The sequence below is a fragment of the Vipera ursinii genome (genome assembly GCF_947247035.1).
Source record: "Vipera ursinii genome assembly, chromosome: 8".
NCBI lineage: Eukaryota > Metazoa > Chordata > Lepidosauria > Squamata > Viperidae > Vipera > Vipera ursinii.
Genome location: NC_139519.1, coordinates 21,054,981 through 21,074,270, shown reverse-complemented (window position 1 = coordinate 21,074,270; position 19,290 = coordinate 21,054,981). Strand labels below are relative to the sequence as shown.

The 19,290-nt window shown below is 47.4% G+C and overlaps 1 protein-coding gene across 1 annotated transcript in view; it reads left to right on the top strand.

Annotated features, from left to right (window-relative positions):
* LOC310643926 (opioid-binding protein/cell adhesion molecule homolog) overlaps positions 1–19,290 on the top strand; it is a gene marked incomplete at its 5' end in the record, with an annotated part of 549,587 nt that overhangs the window by 259,350 nt on the left and 270,947 nt on the right. Inside the window, one exon of the mRNA XM_083368625.1 lies at positions 14,037–14,121. Coding sequence (XP_083224751.1) covers positions 14,037–14,121 — 85 coding nt within the window. The remainder of the gene's footprint in view (positions 1–14,036; positions 14,122–19,290) is intronic.

Below are 19,290 nucleotides of genomic sequence, written 5' to 3'. Positions count from 1 at the left end.
GGCCACGAGCTCAAGGTAGGGGTGGGGGAGTGGCGGTTACCATTAGGGAGACCTTATGTCCGCGGGAGACCACCGTTCCTCAGATAGTCGGGTGTGAGTCTCTCTTCATGAGATTTGGTCCTGGGGCGCAGTTGGGCTTGCTGCTGGTGTACATTTCGCCTAGTCGCACAGCAGCAGCCCTGCCCGAGCTGCTCGATATCCTCTCAGGTTTGGTGGTTGAGTTTCCCAAACTTATAGTTTTGGGAGACTTCAATCTACCATCCCTGGGAGGTTCATCTGAGCTAGCTCGGGAGTTCATGGCTTCCATGGCGGCCATGGACCTGACGCAAGTAATTTCAGAGCCAACTCATGAGGGAGGCCACACCCTTGACCTGATTTTTTTATCTAGACGGTGGTTGGATGATCTAGGTGGGGGCTCTCCATTTATTATGCCCCTGTCATGGACCGATCATCATCTCCTGCGGCTGGTCTTCCGCTTTGCCACCCCCCGCCGTGGGGGTACGGAGCCAATTAGATGGTACCGCCCCAGACGCTTAATGGATCCTGATAGATTCCAAGCGGCGCTGGGGTCCCCACCTGCCTCCACTGCTCACAGCTCGGCTGATGCCTTAGTGGAAGCCTGGGAAAGGGCAGCCACTGAGGCACTTGACCGGGTTGTACCCTTGCGGCCCCTGACCCGGCGCAGATCCCAGCGAGCTCCATGGTTTTCCGCGGAGCTCCGGGAGATGAAGCGCCGGAAACGGGGCCTAGAGAGCTGCTGGAGGTCTAGCCGATCCGAACCCGACCGGTTGCGGTTAAGAACCTATATTAGGTCTTATCTCGCTGCGATGAGGGTGGCGAGGTGTAATTACTTCTCCACCCTCATCGCGTCCGCAGATAATCGCCCGGCCGCCTTGTTTAGGGTGACTCGCTCACTTCTTAATCAGGAGGTGAGGGAGGATCCCTTGCAAGGTCGTGCCGAGGAATTTAGCCATCATCTGTCGGATAAAATCGCTCGGATTCGGACCGGTTTGGACTCCAGCTGGGCAGAGTCGGGCGATCAGGACACGGGCGGTCTTGTCAATGTTATCTGGGAAGAGTTTGATTCTGTGACCCCTGATGAAGTGGACAGGATTATGAGGAGGCTGAGCTCCTCCACATGTTTGTTGGACCCGTGCCCTTCCTGGCTGGTTTATGCAGCTAGGGAGAGGACACGAGGCTGGCTCCAGGCGGTTATATCTGCTTCTCTGAGTGAGGGTTATTTCCCCACCGTCTTGAAGGAGGCGGTGGTGAGACCTCTCCTCAAGAAGCCTGCCCTGGACCCAGCCGTTTTGAACAACTTTCGTCCAGTCTCCAACCTTCGCTTTCTTGCGAAGGTTGTTGAGAGTGTGGTGGCGCATCAGCTCCCTCTGGTCCTGGATGAAGCGGATTATCTGGACCCCTACCAATCGGGTTTCAGGCCCGGGTACAGCACGGAGACGGCATTGGTCGCTCTGGTGAATGATCTCTGGAGGGCGCGGGATAGGGGACATTCCTCTGTCCTAGTCCTATTAGACCTCTCAGCGGCTTTCGATACCATCGACCATGGTATCTTGCTGCGGCGTCTCAGGGGACTGGGAGTGGGAGGCACAGTTCTTCAGTGGTTCTCCTCCTATCTCCTGGGACGCTCGGAGTCGGTGTTGGCAGGGGGGCAGAGATCGGCCCCTAGGTCTCTCGTTTGTGGAGTTCCTCAGGGGTCGGTTCTCTCGCCTCTCCTGTTCAACATCTATATGAAACCGCTGGGTGAGATCATTCGTGGTTTTGGAGTTGGGTATCATCAGTATGCCGATGATACCCAACTTTTCTTTTCGACCCCAAACCACCCCAGTGATGCCCTCGCTGTGATGTCCCGTTGCCTGGAGGCGGTTCGGGTCTGGATGGGGAGGAACAGACTTCAACTCAACCCTGACAAGACTGAGTGGCTGTGCATTCCGGCATCCCGGGACATTCCAAATGTTCCACCTCTTTCTATGGGGGGTGAGCTCTTACCCCCCGTGGATAGGGCTCGCAACTTGGGAGTCCTCCTAGATTCACGGCTTACTTTGGAAGAGCATATAGTGGCCGTGACTAGGGGGGCTTTCGCCCAGGTTCGCCTGGTGCGCCAGTTGCGGCCCTATCTGAACCGGGATGCCCTGTGTACGGTCACTCATGCGCTCGTGACCTCTCGCCTTGACTACTGTAATGCTCTCTACATGGGGCTTCCCTTGAAGACCACTCGGAGGCTCCAACTGGTACAGAATGCGGCCGCGAGAGTTGTCTTGGGAGTTTCCCGGTACTCCCATGTTACACCTTTGCTCCGCGAGCTGCATTGGTTACCAGTTGTCTTTCGGGTGAGGTTCAAGGTGTTGGTTACGACCTTTAAGGCCCTACATGGCATGGGTCCGGGATACCTCGGGGACCACCTGCTGCCGGCATCGACTCCCCTCCGCCCTGTGCGTTCCCACAGAGAGGGCCTCCTCAGGGTGCCGCCAGTCAGGGAATGTCGACTGGTGGCCCCCAGGGGGAGGGCCTTCTCTGTGGGGGCTCCGGCATTATGGAATCAACTGCCGGTGGAGCTCCGGATGGCACCAGACCTCCGAACTTTCCGTCGGGGCCTGAAGACCCACCTGTTCGAATTAGCTGGTCTGGCCTGATGGGGGATTATGGGTTTTTAATTGTTTTTAATTTGTACCACTGTTTTATTGGGCATGGGTTTAATTCCTTTTTAATTTTTGTATTCTCTTTTTGATATATGCCCTGTGAACCGCCCTGAGTCCCTACCAAGGAGAAGGGCGGTATATAAATCAAATAAACTATAAACTATAACTATAACTGTCCTTTAAATCATCCGGGTGTTGCAAAAACAGCATCCCTAATGAAATCTTGGCACATTTACCCATTTGCTTGGAAACCAAAGGGGCAAATGGAATTCAAAAACAACAAGAAAAAACTATGCACATCTGGACAGAAAGACCAGAGGGAAATGCCAAGAGTGAAGGGTTTGGGAGTCAAAACTTTGGAAGACCTGTTCTTCAAAGACTGGTCAACAACAGCTTTTTGAAGTTTTGACCCATGTGTGTGTGTGTGTGTGTGTGTGTGTGTGTGTGTGCGCGCGCGCGCGCACAAAGAACTTGCTTAGGTGATTTCCTCCAAGGAAGGAGAAATTGCTTAGGAGAAATTGGGAACACCCATTTTTGGCAGGTCTCCTAAGAGAAAGCTGCTGGCTGGAGGGTAGTCTGCGAAATATGAACACCATGCAAACCAGGTTAATGGGGTCTATTGGCAGCCCCCCATGCTGCACCAAAGGCAGGAAAAGAATTGGTGCCTGGAGGAGAGTGCTATTAATAGCCTTAATGGGAAACAATGGAGTACCTATATCCAAGGGGAGAACAGATTTGATAACAAGATGGTAGAGACAAGCAAGTTGGATTCAGCACAAAAGCCTCTTCTCTGGTTGGCTAGCCAGGCGAAACACTGGAGCTCTTGCTCACATTCATTGTAGGCAGCTGCTTTTGTTTTTAATTAACTACCTATGAAGATCAACCGATATAGGTGCAAAGCTAATTTGAAACAAAAATGTTAATCAATGAATACATTCCCCTACTTGTCTTTCCTGTAGCTTTTCCTTATTAATTGCAGAGCCTGAGAGTGGTGGCTGCTGAAGGCTTTTGCACTTTCAATTTCCCCAAATTATTGACCCTATTGCATTTAACAGGCATATTAGTACAATATATGAAAACAGAGTGACAGAGCTGAAAGGGACCTTGGAGGTCTTCTAGTCTCTCTTCTTTGCGGCAGGACCTTAGATCAGGCTCTGCAACCTTGACAACATTAAGACTTGTGGAATTCTGGGAGCTGAAGTCACAAATCTTCAAGTTGTCAAGGTTGCAGACCCCGCCTTAGATATTGGAAGACTGCTATTGTGTCACTCACTCGTTCTTCTTTTCACGATACTAGACGTACTCAATTCCCAGAACCGTTCTTCGTATGTTTTAACCTCCAGTCTCCTAATTATCTTTGTTGCTCTCTCTGGCACTCCTTTCTAGAGTCTCAACATCTCTCTCTCTTTTTTTTTATCTTGTGGCAACCAAAACTGGAGGCAAATATTCAAATATGCAATATTTCCAAGTTACGAAAAAGCCAACGTAGAGAAACACAACACACACAACACCCGGAAAAAAAGAAAAGAAAAAGGTTTTAGGTTTAATGAACATTAGGGCAATCATTTAAAAGAGAGGAGTTAGACCTCAGTAAGAATAGCTAAAGACACGTCCCTTTGACAGATCCAAGACTTTTAGTTTTCAAAAGACTTGGTTGATTAAAAAAAAGTAGAGGTGAACAGGGTTGGGTTGTTTTTATTTTTATTTTTTTTTTGTTTTTGGTCTTTTCTAAATGGAGAAAGCAGTGAACGCGGATATGGTTGGGAGCAATAAATCTGACTGAATGGGAGCAGCTTTAGAAAGATGCTTTCCTTGGAAGGAAGATTTCGACAGAGAGAAAATGTGCCCGGCTGGCAATATACCCTCGCTCCTGCCAGATTTTTAAAGATATAATTTTGGGATTTTAACTAAAGCATTCTCTCCCTTCAACCCAACTCGAGACTTTGCAGTCATCACGTCAGGAGAAGACATTCCAGCTTAATGGATGTGTTGTTATGGCTGCATTTGGGGGACAGGGGGGGGGGAGGAATCCAAGGCCCACCACTCTCCCTTTTCTGGCATGTGATCTAAAAGCACTCTGTTGAAGAAGGTGATGGTGTCAGGAAATGTCTTTCCATTCTTCATCTCCATAGCAACTCCAGGTCCTTTATGTCACAAAGGTAGAAGATATTTTCTGTGGGACCAATGGCATTTGAAAGCAACATCGCACGTGGATAGACCACCAACCGAACCACTGCTTTATAACGAGGATTATCTACCTTGACACTTTTAAATGTGCGGGCTTTAACTGCTTGCTATATAGCTGGGGAATTCTAGCAGTTGAAGCCCTATGCATCTTAAAGTTGGCAAGGCTGAGAAACATGGCCTGATGATAAAATAACTCTGAATTATGAACACGCCAGCATATGATTTTTATTCTTCTTCCTTGAAATGGCTCTCCCAACAGTGATGTTCCCAGATGGTATAGGGTTTCCTGCCTGAGCAGGGGGTTGGACTAGATGACCTCCAAGGTCCCTTCCAACTTTATTATTATTATTATTATTATTATTATTATTATTATTATTATTATTATTATTATTATTATTATTATTATTATTATTATGTTGGAGGCAATAGGTCTAGAGATGGCTGATGCATAAAGCTGTGTCATCCTCTGGGTGGCTAGTAACGATCTGATTTCAATCTATCCTAACTTCCTTCCTCTCTGTGCGTAGATACAGTTTCATGAGTAGTATTGGTTGTTTGTATTTTTTTTTTATTATTATTTTTATTCCATTTATATCCCGCCCTTCTCCGAAGACTCAGGGCGCTTACAAGCTTAGCAGTAGCCTTCATTCTATGTATATGCCTGCTTATTAGGGCTTGTCACTACACACCCCCAGGCGGCATTATTACAAACGTCAGCATTAACTGCCCCCAACAATCTGGGTCCTCATTTTACCTACCTGGGAAGGATGGAAGGCTGAGTCAACCTGAGCCTGGTGAGACTCGAACCGTGCACGAATTGCAGGCAGCTGGCTGTTTATAGTCTTGACAAGCTATGGACAAATGGAACTAAGCCATAAGTGAAAGTAATCCTCAACTCTCTGGCACTGGGAAAACAGCAGCGCAGAGAGTGTCACCTTATGGCTGTACCGTCAAAGATTTTAGGTTCATCGGTCATCTCAATGTCTGACAGGAGCGAGGAGTTCTTTTGCTCAGTTAGCATCTGCTAAAACACTGCTCAAAAGATCTTCATGCAGATATGTCATTCTTCTAGGATTTTTATTTTTAATTTTTTAAAAAAAATAAAAACATGCCCTTTTGCCATAGTAGGACAAAAAAAAAAGTCCTGCAAAACTAGAGATCATGGCAAACTCGTCATACAACCGGAAAAAAGACCCAGATACGGTAGCAAGGAGAAAATTCAGATAAGAATTTTACAGATGTTCCTGAGTGTTTCAGAGTGCCATTTTCTGTGAAACAATAACACCCGGTGCTCAGAAATAGCTTCCTTTCTTCATAGATTCTACACGAAACTTTCATTTGAAAATAGATACAGGAGTTGAACTTTGACTCAAATTAAGCCTTGGTTGGATTCTGGGACTATGTTTCTTGACTGTAATCTAATAAAGCATGGATGCTGTTTTGACCCTTTGCAATCTACATCTTGTGTAGAATTTATTACTCTAATTACAATCCTGGCTGGCATTTGGGACATGCTATTAATTGGCCACCAGAGTCCCCAGCTACCAATGTCCAATTTCTCCTGAAGTTCCTTTTAATAGCAGCGTGGCGCATCATATTGGAAGAAAGCTGGAAAAGCAAGAATAATTATTGGCAAGCCGAGAGAAAGCAAAGTCAGGCAAACAGGATGGGAGGGGAAGCGTTAGAATTAATTCTCTCTCAGATACCATGCACAGCCTAATACGGTTAGCAGCCAGAAAGTTAAGAAAATGAGGTGATTGGGAGGGAGGGGGCAAAAAGAAAATTCCAGATGGAATGAAGGAGGGAGAGGAAAAGGGGTGGGAGAAATGGAAGGACAAACTAGGGTTTTTGGGGGGGGCTCTTCAAGTTCCCTTTAATAGTGGCGCTGTCTGCACATACCAAATGACATTGGAGCAAATGAAATTATGACGCATGTCTGTGCATGTAAACCTGTAGGCACTGAACTTGGAAGCAACTCTGAACCAACACAGATAGTCCCTCTACCTATGAGCACCGCTGATAATGTTGCTAAGCTAGACAGTTGTTCAGTGAATTTTGCCCCATTCTACGAGTTTTGTTGCCACAGTTGTTAAAGTGATTCACTGTAGTTGCTAAATTAGTCACAACTGTGTGTGTAAGTGAATCTGGCTTTCTCATTGATATTTTTCTTGTCAGAAGGTTGCAAAAGTGGATTGTGTGACCCCGGGACACTGCAACTATCATAGAGCCTTGGTGGAGCAGTGGGCTAATGCCTCCTTAAGTAACACCAGCTGCCTGCAATTAGTGCAGGTTTGAGTCCCACCAGGCTCAAGGTTGACTCAGCCTTCCATCCTTCCCAGGTAGGTAAAATGAGGACCCAGATTGTTGGGGCAATAAGCTGACTTTGTAATAATGCCGCTTGGGGGTGTGTGTGAAAGCCCTAATAAGCAGGCATATACATAGAATGAAGGTTACTGCTAAGCTTGTAAGCCGCCCTGAGTCTTTGGAGAAGGGTGGGATATAAGTGGAATTAAAATAAAATAAATAAATAAAATAAATATGAGTCGGTTGCCAAGCCTCTGAATATTGATCCTGTGACCATGGGGGATGCTGCAACAGTAGTTATGCCTGAAAAATGGTCATAAGTCACTTTTCTCAGTGCTGGTGGAACTTCAAATGGGGTGACTTCTACCAATTACAGTAAGGAGACTGAATTCTTGTCCCGCCTTAGCCATGAAGCCAGTTGGGTGACTTTGGACCAACCACCAGGAGACTAGGAGTTCTTGTGCCACCTTAGGCCTGAAAGCTATCTGGGTGACTTTGGCCAATCACTGGGAGACTGGGAGTTCTAGTCCTGCCTTAGGCCTGAAAGCCACTGGGTGACTTTGGGCCAATCACCAGTAGACTGGGAGTTCTAGTCCCACCTTAGGCTGAAAGCCACTGGGTGACTTTGGGCCAATCACCAGGAGACTGGGAGTTCTTGTCCCACCTTAGGCCTGAAAGCTATCTGGGTGACTTTGGGCCAATCACTGTGAGACTGGGAGTTCTAGTCCTGCCTTAGGCCTGAAAGCCACTGGGTGACTTTGGGCCAATTACTTTCTCTCGACAAGGTTGTTGTTCTGGGGGAAATAGGAGGAGAAAGGAGTATTGTGCGTGTCGGTCACCTTATTATTATAAAAATAATAACAGGTGGGATATAAATAATTAAAAATAAATTAGTGCAACTGCATCCTATCACCAGGCTCCCAATTATGCCTGTCTAACAGGGCATCTTCTGATCAAATAAGAAATAACGAGAGTCAGCACCTGAAATGCAAGTTAAGGAAGAAGACGGGGGGTGATCATGAAGCCGAGATGAAAAAGAGGCTGATTACTTTGGATAGAGGGGTGAGAAGGGAGACTGGATAGAAGCTCAGAGGGAACGCTTGGTAAAATCCAGGACCACATCTTGCACACAACGCTTTTTCATGGCTTTCTAGACTCCTGCTTTCCACCTGTCAGCCTCTGTCTATACAACATCCATTTACACATCCTTTTTGTCTCAAGGGGCCGGTTCATCTCCATACCAAGCCACACAGGCACCTCAACAGGAAGATTCCTTTATTTGTAAATCATTCTTTTATGCATCATGTTTTTTTTCCCCAGCAGCGTTTCGGAAGCAGGGTGGTATGTGGTCCAAGTATATATATATATATATTATCCAGAGGGGTAAACACTGATTTACACAAAGGACCAGAACAGTCCTGAGGCAAGCCTATAGAGAATGCCCCCCCCCGCCGCTTTTTTATGTGAGTGATGGAGAGGGAGAAATTGGGGTGGGAGGAACCTAACTGAACCTGCTTTGTTAGATCGAGGACTTTGGAAAACAATCCTAAGTAATTTTAATATCGATTACGTTTTTGCGCCTTCTCTCTCTGCAACTGTCTTTTTTTTTACCTCTTTTGAAAAATAATAGCACACTAACTAGGAGCGAAGCCATCAATATGGACCAACGGTGCTCAATTTGTGACTGAAGTGGGATTCGTATATGAGTGTAGTTTGGGTGGGTGGGTGGGTGGAACGATGGCTCAGTGGTTAAAGACGCTGAGCTTGTCGGCTGGAAAGCCCACAGCCTGGTTCAAGACCTGAGCGCCGCATCTTTGCCCCCAGCTCCAACCCACCCTAGCAGTTCAAAACCATGCAAATGGAAGTAGATAAATAGGTGGCACCTTTGGTGAGAAGGAAACAGCATGACAGGTGCCTTTGGCATTTAGGTCATGCTGGGACACATGATCGTGGAAGCGTCTTCGGATTTTTGAAATAGATTAGATAGATAGATAGATAGATAGATAGATAGATAGATAGATAGATAGATAGATACAGTAGGTAGGTAGGTGGATGGATAGATAGATAGATAGATAGATAGATAGATAGATAGATAGATAGATAGATAGATAGATAGATAGATAGATAGATAGATAGACAGATAGACAGATAGATAGATACGGTAGGTGGATAGATAGATAGATAGATAGATAGATAGATAGATAGATAGATAGATAGATAGATAGATAGATAGATAGATAGATATAGATAGATAGATAGATAGATAGATAGATAGATACAGTAGGTAGGTAGGTGGGATGATAGATAGATAGATAGATAGATAGATAGATAGATAGATAGATAGATAGATAGACAGATAGACAGATAGATAGATACGGTAGGTGGATAGATAGATAGATAGATAGATAGATAGATAGATAGATAGATAGATAGATAGATAGATAGATAGATAGATATAGATAGATATGATAGATAGATAGATAGATAGATACAGTAGGTAGGTAGGTGGATGGATAGATAGATAGATAGATAGATAGATAGATAGAGAGAGAGAGAGAGAGAGAGAGAGAGAGACAGACAGGACAGACAGACAGACAGACAGACAGACAGATATGGTAGGTGGATAGATAGATAGATAGAGAGAGAGAGAGAGAGAGAGAGAGAGAGAGAGAGATAGAGAGAGATACAGTAGGTAGGTATGTAGGTATGTAGGTAGGTAGGTATAGATAATGGTAGGTAGGTAGGTATAGATAATGGTAGGTAGGTAGATAGATAGATAGATAGATAGATAGATAGATAGATAGATAGATAGATAGATAGATAGATAAATTTCCTCTTTCTTTTCATTAAAAGTTCACGTTTTTCACCAGGAAATATTTGTATTTCACCAGGATACAAATCATTAGGATATTATGCTATTATTAATAGGGTATTAACAGGATATTAATTATCCTATTAGAAAATCCTTAGCTCCTTCTGTACACAGAAGGTTTGCAAAAAGCAGGCATCATTTTCTTCTCTTTGTTTTTCCCCAAAGCATGTAAATTGTGATTTTAATCTCTGCTGTTGAGAGAGAGTAGTGTTTAGATTAATTGGCCCAGCATTTTTTCTCTCCAAATGAAGACACTAGAGAAGGTGTGTGAGATTCTGTAAATCTGTATCAAAGAATTAACGACTGTCTTGTTAGCAACCACAGTAATTGTGGGCTCCGTTGAGGTGGTTTAAGTTGAGGTTTACCTCTCATTTCTTGCAATAAACCCAAGCTATACAAACCACAAATCAAGGCCTCAGTGCGGAAGTTGTTAGTTCAGGACTGGGGAGTGAATCTGACTCTCAGTCATTGGCAAAGCTTAGCAGCTGTTTGCCAGCCTAACCAAGGGTATAGAGTTGTCGGAAGGATAAAATGTTAATATTCAAAATTACTGGCGGGATTGTCCCTGCCCTTGTTCCCTTGAGGCTATAGCCAAACTAGCTCATGATCCAGCTGGAGAGGAAAAACCGAGAATGTGGTTCCTTGAAAAATTCTCCAGCAGGGGATTTTTTTTGACATTTGCTGCTTGTCAAGAAGGCGAAGAGAAAGTTGTAGCTGCTGCAATTCTCTTAGGAGGTGCCATATACCAAATCTCTCCATTATTTTGTCTAGTTTAGTACTGTCTACACCCCTATGTTTTAAAAGCAGAATTTCCTCCCTTCTTGGCTTAATTGTAAATGCCAGAGATGAAAATTTTCCCCACGCCGGACACGGGGGCGGCCACAGAAAGTTGGCGGACCTGGTTTCCATCTAGTCCCGTTTCTCATGCTGAAGAGCAGAAGCTTCTTTTCGACGCAGTTGCAAACAGAGAGAAAGCCATGGAATGTTCTTACTTTCCCTCTATTCTTTTGTCCTTTTTTCGCATTTCCACAAATTGGGTCCCTGAGATCTTTCCATATTTAATGCTTTAAAGCCTCTAGCTGTATCAGAAGTCGTGGGGGCTGTGTTGGTTTTGTTTGTGCCGACTGCAAGTGTGTGCTGCTGCCTCGGCAAACTTGTGCAATTTGAAGCTTTGCTGGACAGAATTGGTATTCAGCCAAGAAATTTACCCTAGCCTCAAGAAGGGGAAACCCTGGCTTTGCAAATCATTTGCATATATTTAACCAACACAAGGAATCCCTGTTTTTCTTTAGGTTTTCCCTGATGCCTTAATCTTGAATCATCCAGTAATGCCCCTTTATTAAATTTTGCTGAGGTTGTCAGTAAAATACATGGCTCTTTTTTATTATTTGGAAGGTCTGAAAGTCCAGGCTGAGTAGAGTGTTCATTAATGTTCCTCCCGTGTCTCAGCAGGTGGAACCATCCGAAATGACCATATCTGAACTTAGAAAACTAAGCAAGATCAGGCTTGGTTACTACTTGAAGGAAAAATTCAGCAGGAAATCATAGGGCTGAACAGCTGGAATGGAAGGAAGTTGAAATAACAAACTTGAAGAAGGCCAGGTTTTTATGTAATCACCAGAAGTTGAGCTTAAATGGGAGATTCTTATCATATCAGGGTACTTAATGCTCTCTGAGCTTGGTTGCATTCTTGCAGATGTTTCATTAGCAAAGTAGGTAATGTCAGTGCTTCGGTTGCAATGTTTAATGAGCCCTTGTGGTGCAGTGGTTAAAATACAGTATTGTAGGCAAATTCTGCCTGCAACCTGGAGTTTGATCCTGACCAACTCAAGGTTGACTCAGCCTTCCATCCTTCTGAGGTGGGTAAAATGAGGACCCAGATTGTTGAGGGCAATTATGCAAATAACACTTATATTGTAAACTACCCAGAGAGTGCTTTAAAAGGTCTATGGAGTGGTATCTAAGCTTAAATGCTATTGCTATGACCTAGATTCACCCGTCTGGAAGAAGTTCCAGAGGTTTCTGTATGCCTTCTAACTCTATCCTTCGTAACTCTACAATTCTATCCTGTAGAACTTCCCCAATCTGGTGCCCTCTCTCTTTCTTTGCCCACTCCTTTCATCCACCATGACCATCTCCATTCCACACCATGATATCTGGAGCAGAAGTCCAGAAAAGTGAATAAGTGGGTGAATGGGATATTGGGTTCATCCAGTTCATCCAGTTCCCCAGCCCACCATCCTACCCCCAAATGCAGAAGAACTCAATCTCCTGACCCAAAATTCTCCTGCTGGCTGGAGAGGAGGGTGGGAATGGTGGCACCAGGAGACAAGGACAAGTCCTCAGCAACCTTCCCAGTACATCCTTTGAGCATGGATGCAAAGTGTCCTGTGACACTCGGAAGCCTGCAAACACCCACCCACCCTTCTTCTTTCTTTCTTTCTTTCTTTCTTTCTTTCTTTCTTTCTTTCTTTCTTTCTTTTCTTTCTTTCTTTCTTTCTTTCTTTCTTTCTTTCTTTCTTTCTTTCCTTCCTTCCTTCCTTTCTTTCTTTCTTTCCTTTCTCCCTTCCTTCCCCTCCCTCCCCTCCCTCCCTCCCTTCCTTTCTTCCTTCCTTCCCCACTTCTTCCTTCCTTCCTTCCCTTCTTCCTTCCTTCCTTCCTCTCTCTTTTCTTTCTCCCTTCCTTCCCTTCCCTTCCCTTCCCTCCCCACGCCGGAGTCCTGAAAGAGGAGCTTGCCTGAGCGTCGCAGCTCCAGATCCGGCCGGGGGATCGCTCTCGTGGTCTCTGTGTTTGTGTGTGTGTGTGTCTGTGTGTGTCTGTGTGTGTGTGTCGGGAGCTGGGTGGGTGGCTTCCTCGCTCCCTTCCCCTGGGCGGAGGCAGCAGTGGTCCGCCGCCGTCTCCCGCGGGCTCCAGCCTCCCGTCCGAGTCCCCCAAGCGCGGCGCCGGGAGGGTTAAGGCGCGCGGAGGGAGGGCAGGAGCGCGCGCCGCCGCCGCCGCCGCCTCCTGCTCTCCCGCCGCCCGGCCGGGTGCTTGGCGCGGGGCGCTGCGTGTGCGGAGCCCGGCCCGGTGTCCGCGGGCCGCCCCGAGGAGCCCTCGGCCCTGGTCGGCGATGGAGACGCTGCCATGACAACCCGTCGGGGGGCGCGCGCGGGAGGGACGGGCGGAGAGGAGGCGCCCGGCGAGCGGGGCGAGAGGCGCGGGGAGGCCAGAAGGAGCAGCGGCGGCAGCGGCAGCCTCCCGCCCGCCTCGCCCGCCTCGCCCGCTCGCCCGCCTCCTGCCTTGAGCCGCCCGGTGGCGGCGGCGGCGGCGGCGGTCGGCGGCAGCCTTGCCAGCCGAGCCGGAGAAGCCCGGACGGCTGAGGACTGAGGCGAGCGAGGGCGGCGTCGGGGCTCCTTCGGCCGCTCGGCTGGGCGACTTGGCGAGCGAGCGAGCGCGCAGGGGCCGAGAGCCGCAGCCGGCCGCCTCCCGTTCTCCTCGGCTCCGACGGGCGCTCCGCTTCCCCAAGCGCCCCGCGGCGGGCACTCTGCGCCTCGCCTCGCCCGCCTCCTCCTCCTGCCTGCCTGCCTGCCTGCTTCCTCGGCGGCGGCGCAGAGAAAGTTTGGCGGCCGGAGCCGCGCAGCCACTTAGCCCGGCTTCGGAACCCGGACCGAGAAGGAGAGCCCGGAGCTTCCCGCTAGCCGGGGACGGCCGGCCTCGCCATCCGCGCCCTCTCCGGGGAGATACCTCGAGCCGCTGCTGGGCTCCCCGAGTCTCCGGAGCTGGATTTCCCCCGGGGCGCCCCGCTAACCGTCCATCCGCAGAAGCGCCTCGGGCTCCGCTTGCTGCCCGCTCGCTGCCGCCGCCGCATCCTCTCCCTCAGCCTCGCCTCCGCCCCCTCCAGCTCCCGGCGCAGTCTATCTTAGCCTGGAGGGGACGTCCTCCGCATCCCAGGATGGGGCTCGCGGGGGGGCTTGGTCCTGCCCTGGCGGTGTGCCTGGTGGGCGTGTGTCTGAGGCTGCTCTTCCTTGTGCCCGCAGGAGTGCCGGTGCGCAGCGGAGAGGCCACCTTCCCCAAGGCCATGGACAACGTGACGGTCAAGCAAGGAGAGAGCGCCACCCTCAGGTAGGAGCAAATCGCTTTGGGCTACTCTTGCTGACTGCCGGGCGGGGGGGGGGTGTCTCTTGCTATGGGGGTGTGGGATGCGTTTCCCCCTGGGGGGGGGGGGCAAATCGGTTACCAGCGGGTGGGGATTAGTGGGAAAGGAGCCTGCTGGAGCTCCTGCTCGTGGCTGGCACTGCCCACCCAGGGAGTTGTGATCTGGTACCCAGCCAGGAGTTTGCTTGCTTGCCTGGTTGGAGAGGCAAATTCTGGGAGGATGCAAAGACATTGCCTCGGGGTGCAGGTGGGGGCTTTGGAAGAGCATTTTCAAGACTGGCGTGGTCCGTTTAAGATGCTGTTGGTGCTTGCAAAGGAATATGATTGTGGAACTCATGGCAAGAGTGCTGGGGAGAGGGAAGGGAAGAGTGAGGCCTTTCCTTCTGCGTTTTAAAAGGAGGGGGGTGCCGGGCAATTGGATAGCTGAGTTTGTGCCAACTTGCAGGATGGACACCTTTAAAAGAAGTACTGGAGATGGCTTGAGTGCCAGCTGGGGCATGGATGTTGTCTTGGGTGGGGGGTGTAGTATTTGTGAACCCATGGGTGAGAAAATAAGGGGCAGGTCTGCATCGCATGTGCTATTCTTCTCCCCTCTCCCTGCTCCCCAATTCCTGCCTCTGGTTCTAACTGGTTTCTGGGACTTTTGATGTCTCTCCCAAGATTGCATCGATCGCTTTATATTTTCTGGACCGATCTGTTAATATCAAATCAGTCTCTGACTCTGGGGCAGCCTTGGTGAATTCTGATAGGGTTATTCATTCTCTCTCTCTCTCTCTCTCTCTCTCTCTCTCTCTCTCTCTCTTTCTCTCTCTCTCTCTCTCTCTCACACACACCACACACACACACACAGAGAGAGAGAGAGAGAGAGAGAGAGCTTATTTTGCACTCCTTGGCTGAGAAAGAGTTGTAAACCGGCTCATAAACAGATGCCTTATTTTGGTGCGTGGTGGGTGGTTGGGTGGGATCAAAAATGCAGCCGGATTTCTCTTTGCCTTCCCTGAGCGAATCTACAGGTATGGGATTTGTGCAAAGGAAAAGATGGGGAGAGTCTTGCTTTGAGAAGACCCCGAAGGGCACGCACCAGCTTGCAAGGAGCAATGGCTGGACTCATCATCATCTAGATGAGCAACGGGATGGATAGTCTACTCTAGCCCTTGTACCAGAATGAAACAGGATGAGTTTGGGAGCATCTGAAAGAGGAATTAATTCAGTGAATTGAAGTTCAGTTCCTCAGTTAGAGAGAATCTTCTGATTTGGGTGTCTACACATAGTTGAGAAGTGGTTGGGAATGCAACCACATGGCTTACCCAGTGCATTGTATGGCTACCGGTGGAAATGGTCAAGCTTAATGTATTGTCTAACCCCACCCCCACCCCCAAGGGGGGGGTTAATTCTGCACGCAGGTTGAATGTGTTGAAGGAACAAAGTGTTTGAACCTGTGGAAGGGGACACACATTTTGGAGATGGCCATTGGAGGTTCTTAAATGGATGCACATTTTGGAACATAGGCCGTCCCCTGGAAAGGACAGAGTGCCGTTGGGAGGCCTCATTCAGTTTCTCAATGGCCTGATTGTTGGTCCTCCCAGCTGCTAGCTCATCATTTATCTCCCCCTTTTTTGCTTCTTGGACAGAGAGACCCATTGGGGTAGGCAGACAAATCACACACACCTATTCATGGGGGAGCCACCTTCTCCTTGGCCTCTTCCAGCAGTCTGGTACTAACTATTCCTTTCTTACCCTACCGATAGGAAGATGATTAAGTTGTGAATCCAGGGCAGATGGAGAGGGAAAAAAAATGAGAGAAAGAGAGAGAGATGGGTAGTCCAAACATGGCGGGTTTGTGTGAAGTTGAGAACTGAACTGCAGTTCATTCTCTCTCTAAAATAACTGTTTCGTCCATTGATTTTTCAGTTATGTAGAAAGCAGCTATTAACAAGCTGGCCATTTAAGCTGGAGACAGATGATATGGGTTTGACTGTCATTGTCTGTGTCCATCTGTGTGTGTGTGTGTGTGTGTGTGTGAGAGAGAGAGAGAGAGAGAGAGAGAGAGAGAGAGAGAGAGGGAGGGAAAGAGGGAGAAAGAGAAAGAGAGAACAGAAATGAGGGCTAACGTGGTTTGCTGGAGACACCATGACTTCTAGCTTACACACAAATGATATCTGTTATTTCTGCCAAACACATTTTAGTCTTGCCTCAAAATCATGCGGAACCTGTTGAGAGACACAAGAAAATCCATTTGCATGAAGCTCTAGAAGAAAGCCCTCAATACCTTGAAAAGAAGAATCGTCTGCTTGCTTTATTCAGTAAGGCTGTGCAAATCTTCAGAAGAGGCGCTTTGAAATGTAGAGCAGCCCCGTGTACAAACCATCGCTTTCTGAGTAGTTTTGAGTACTTTTGAACAGTTACAGCAATTGGGGCTTTCTTTTTTTTCTTTTTTTTTCATGTTCATGTTGCTGCTCTGGAAGTGTGTGGTGGGGGGGTGGAGTTCCACCCGTCTCCCCCTTCAGTATGCAACATGCAGCCACTGTCTATTATCAGGATTACTGTAAGAATAGCTCAGCACTTCTTTGCAAAGTGCCTGGGTTTAAATAGATGCCAAACTGTGGTTTTATTGAGTAAACTGCGACTGGCGGGCTTCCGTCAATTCACTAAATCCTAAAATGGTGACTTAGAAACAATGGCTTGTAAATGGCTGAGGCAACACTGAACAATTGCACCTGTGCTTAGTTGATGCTTATGAAGTCATTGTCTGAGGATATGTGGGTTGTACACATGTAGGAAAAAAAGAGGGATCTTACTTAAAAGATTATAATGCAGTTTAGGACTGGCTTAAAAACCAATGCAGTTCTAGGCTGTATTAATAGAGGGATAGAATCAAGATCACATGAAGTGTTAATACCACTTTACAAGGCCTTGGTAAGGCCACACTTGGGATGCTGCATACAGTTTTGGTCACCACGATGTAAAAAAGATGTTGAGACTCTAGAAAGAGTACAGAGAAGAGCAACAAAGATGATTGGGGGACTGGAGGCTAAAACATATAAGGAACGGTTGCTGGAATTGTCTGTCTGGTTTAATGAAGAGAAGGACGAGGGGTGACATGATAGCAGTGTTCCAATATCTCAGGGGCTGCCCCAAAGAAGAGGGAGTCAAGCTATTCTCCAAAGCACCTGAAGGCAGGACAAGAAGCAACGGATAGAAACTAATCAAGGAGAGAAGCAACCCAGGACTAAGGGGAAATTTCCTGACAGTTAGAACAATTAATTAGTGGAATGGCTTTGCCTCCAGAAGTTGTGGATATGGAGGTTTTTAAAGAAGAGACTGGTCAGCCATTTGTCTGAAATGGTATAGGGTTCCTGCCTGAGCAGGGGGTTGGACTAGAAGACCTCCAAGGTCCCTTCCAACTCTGTTATTCTGTTATCCTATAGGTGAGGAATAAAACCCAGCATCCAACCCATTGCATTAGGACCCTTCTGAGCACTCTTTTCAGGAAAAAGAAGCACAATTAAAAAGAAAAGGTTTGTGAACTGCTAATGGATCAGTGGCCACTTTTAAAAGATATTTTCAGAATATCTCCCAGCATTGAAGTGGCCTTCAGCCTCTCATGTAGTTAAGGTTGAAAAAAGAAGCTTAAACAGCTTCTGCAAAGTCCTACTATGGTAGTGTGCCAGGCCCTATCCCTTGCAGCTTCTCACTAAAGTAACCCCTGTTGTAAACAGCACAAGAATTCTACAAGCAAATTACCATTGCTAGAATGAAAGAAAAACATGACATTATCTACAACTGATTCATTATGACTTCTTCCTACAGAACCAAACAAATCATATTTTTTCTCCTCACCAGCTCAGAAACAAGGTTGTTGGGACCCATAGCACTTTTGTTTTCTTTTTGCGGCTCCAGAATTTTGAAGGCACACATCACCTGGATGGTCTTAGACCTGCAGTCTTAGTTTTTTGCCAGCAGATGGCCAACTGTGATATTTTATTTTCATTTGCAGATGGTCTTTTCCCATATCTTGGAATGAAGGCATGCAACTGCAAACTGCAGCTGAGACACAGGCATGTAGAAGGAGGAATGAAAATGTTGCTTTCTCCTCGCTTCTTCTGATTTTTCCAGATGGAAGCTGTTATTCCTTCAGTTGATTATTATTTATTTAGCATATGGCATACAATATCAGGGAAATCTACACGTGCTGGACACACAATGCAGTCCTCACAGCCTAGACTGCTAGTTCATTTTGTTTGGCCCTTGCGTGTTTAGCTTTGGAGCACCACAGGGGACAAACTAGTTTTATGCCAATTAACTAGCGGCGCTCAGGTTGCTGACTCTTCCACCGGTCTCACCTCACCTTACCTCTTGTCGTGATGCCGTTCATCCATCCAGGTCTGTTCTCTGCTCACGTGAAAACAGCTAGGTTTTCCCCACCAAAGTGGTACCCGTTTATCTACTTGCAGTATTGCACGCTTTCAAACTTTTGGGCGGGCAGGAGCTGGGGAGCGATGAACATCTGTAGCTCGGGTGTAGGATGAGGGTAGAGGTTCATTCTCTGACCTTGTGGGTTGGTTTCCAAATGTTTTGTTACCAGGGTGACACTGACATCCCCTAAATTCCACTGGAGATGTAACGAAACATTCGGAAAACAACTCACAAGCTCAGAGAACGAACCTCTATCCTCAGCTCACCTTTTCTCATGGGAGCTGGTCTTGAACCACCCAAGTACAGGGCATTTCTGGCTGGCAGTTCCAGTGTCACCAAGCCACTGTGCCACTGCATCCCCTTCCTTCAGTGGAACTGTTTTATAACATTGCTACTTTCTGATAGGCAGTTGAAAAGAAGTGGTGCCAATGCCTTCTCTTCTAAATCTCTCCCAATTCCCTGATTATGCTCCTGCGCTGATGCCTTATCTCTACTTTGCAAGCATTCACTGCCTCTTATCCTCAGCATTTATTTTTAGTCTCCTCTCCTCATTCCACTCTCCACCTCTGCATTGCCTGCCCTCCTTTTGCACTCTCTGTGCATTCAGCCATTACATCTGGCTTGGCTCTTTGATTGCTTTCCATGATAACTGGCTGCCAAAAAATCCTGGGGCTTTGTCTTGCCAAATCTGTTAGCCGAGTTATCTTTCCAAATCTACTT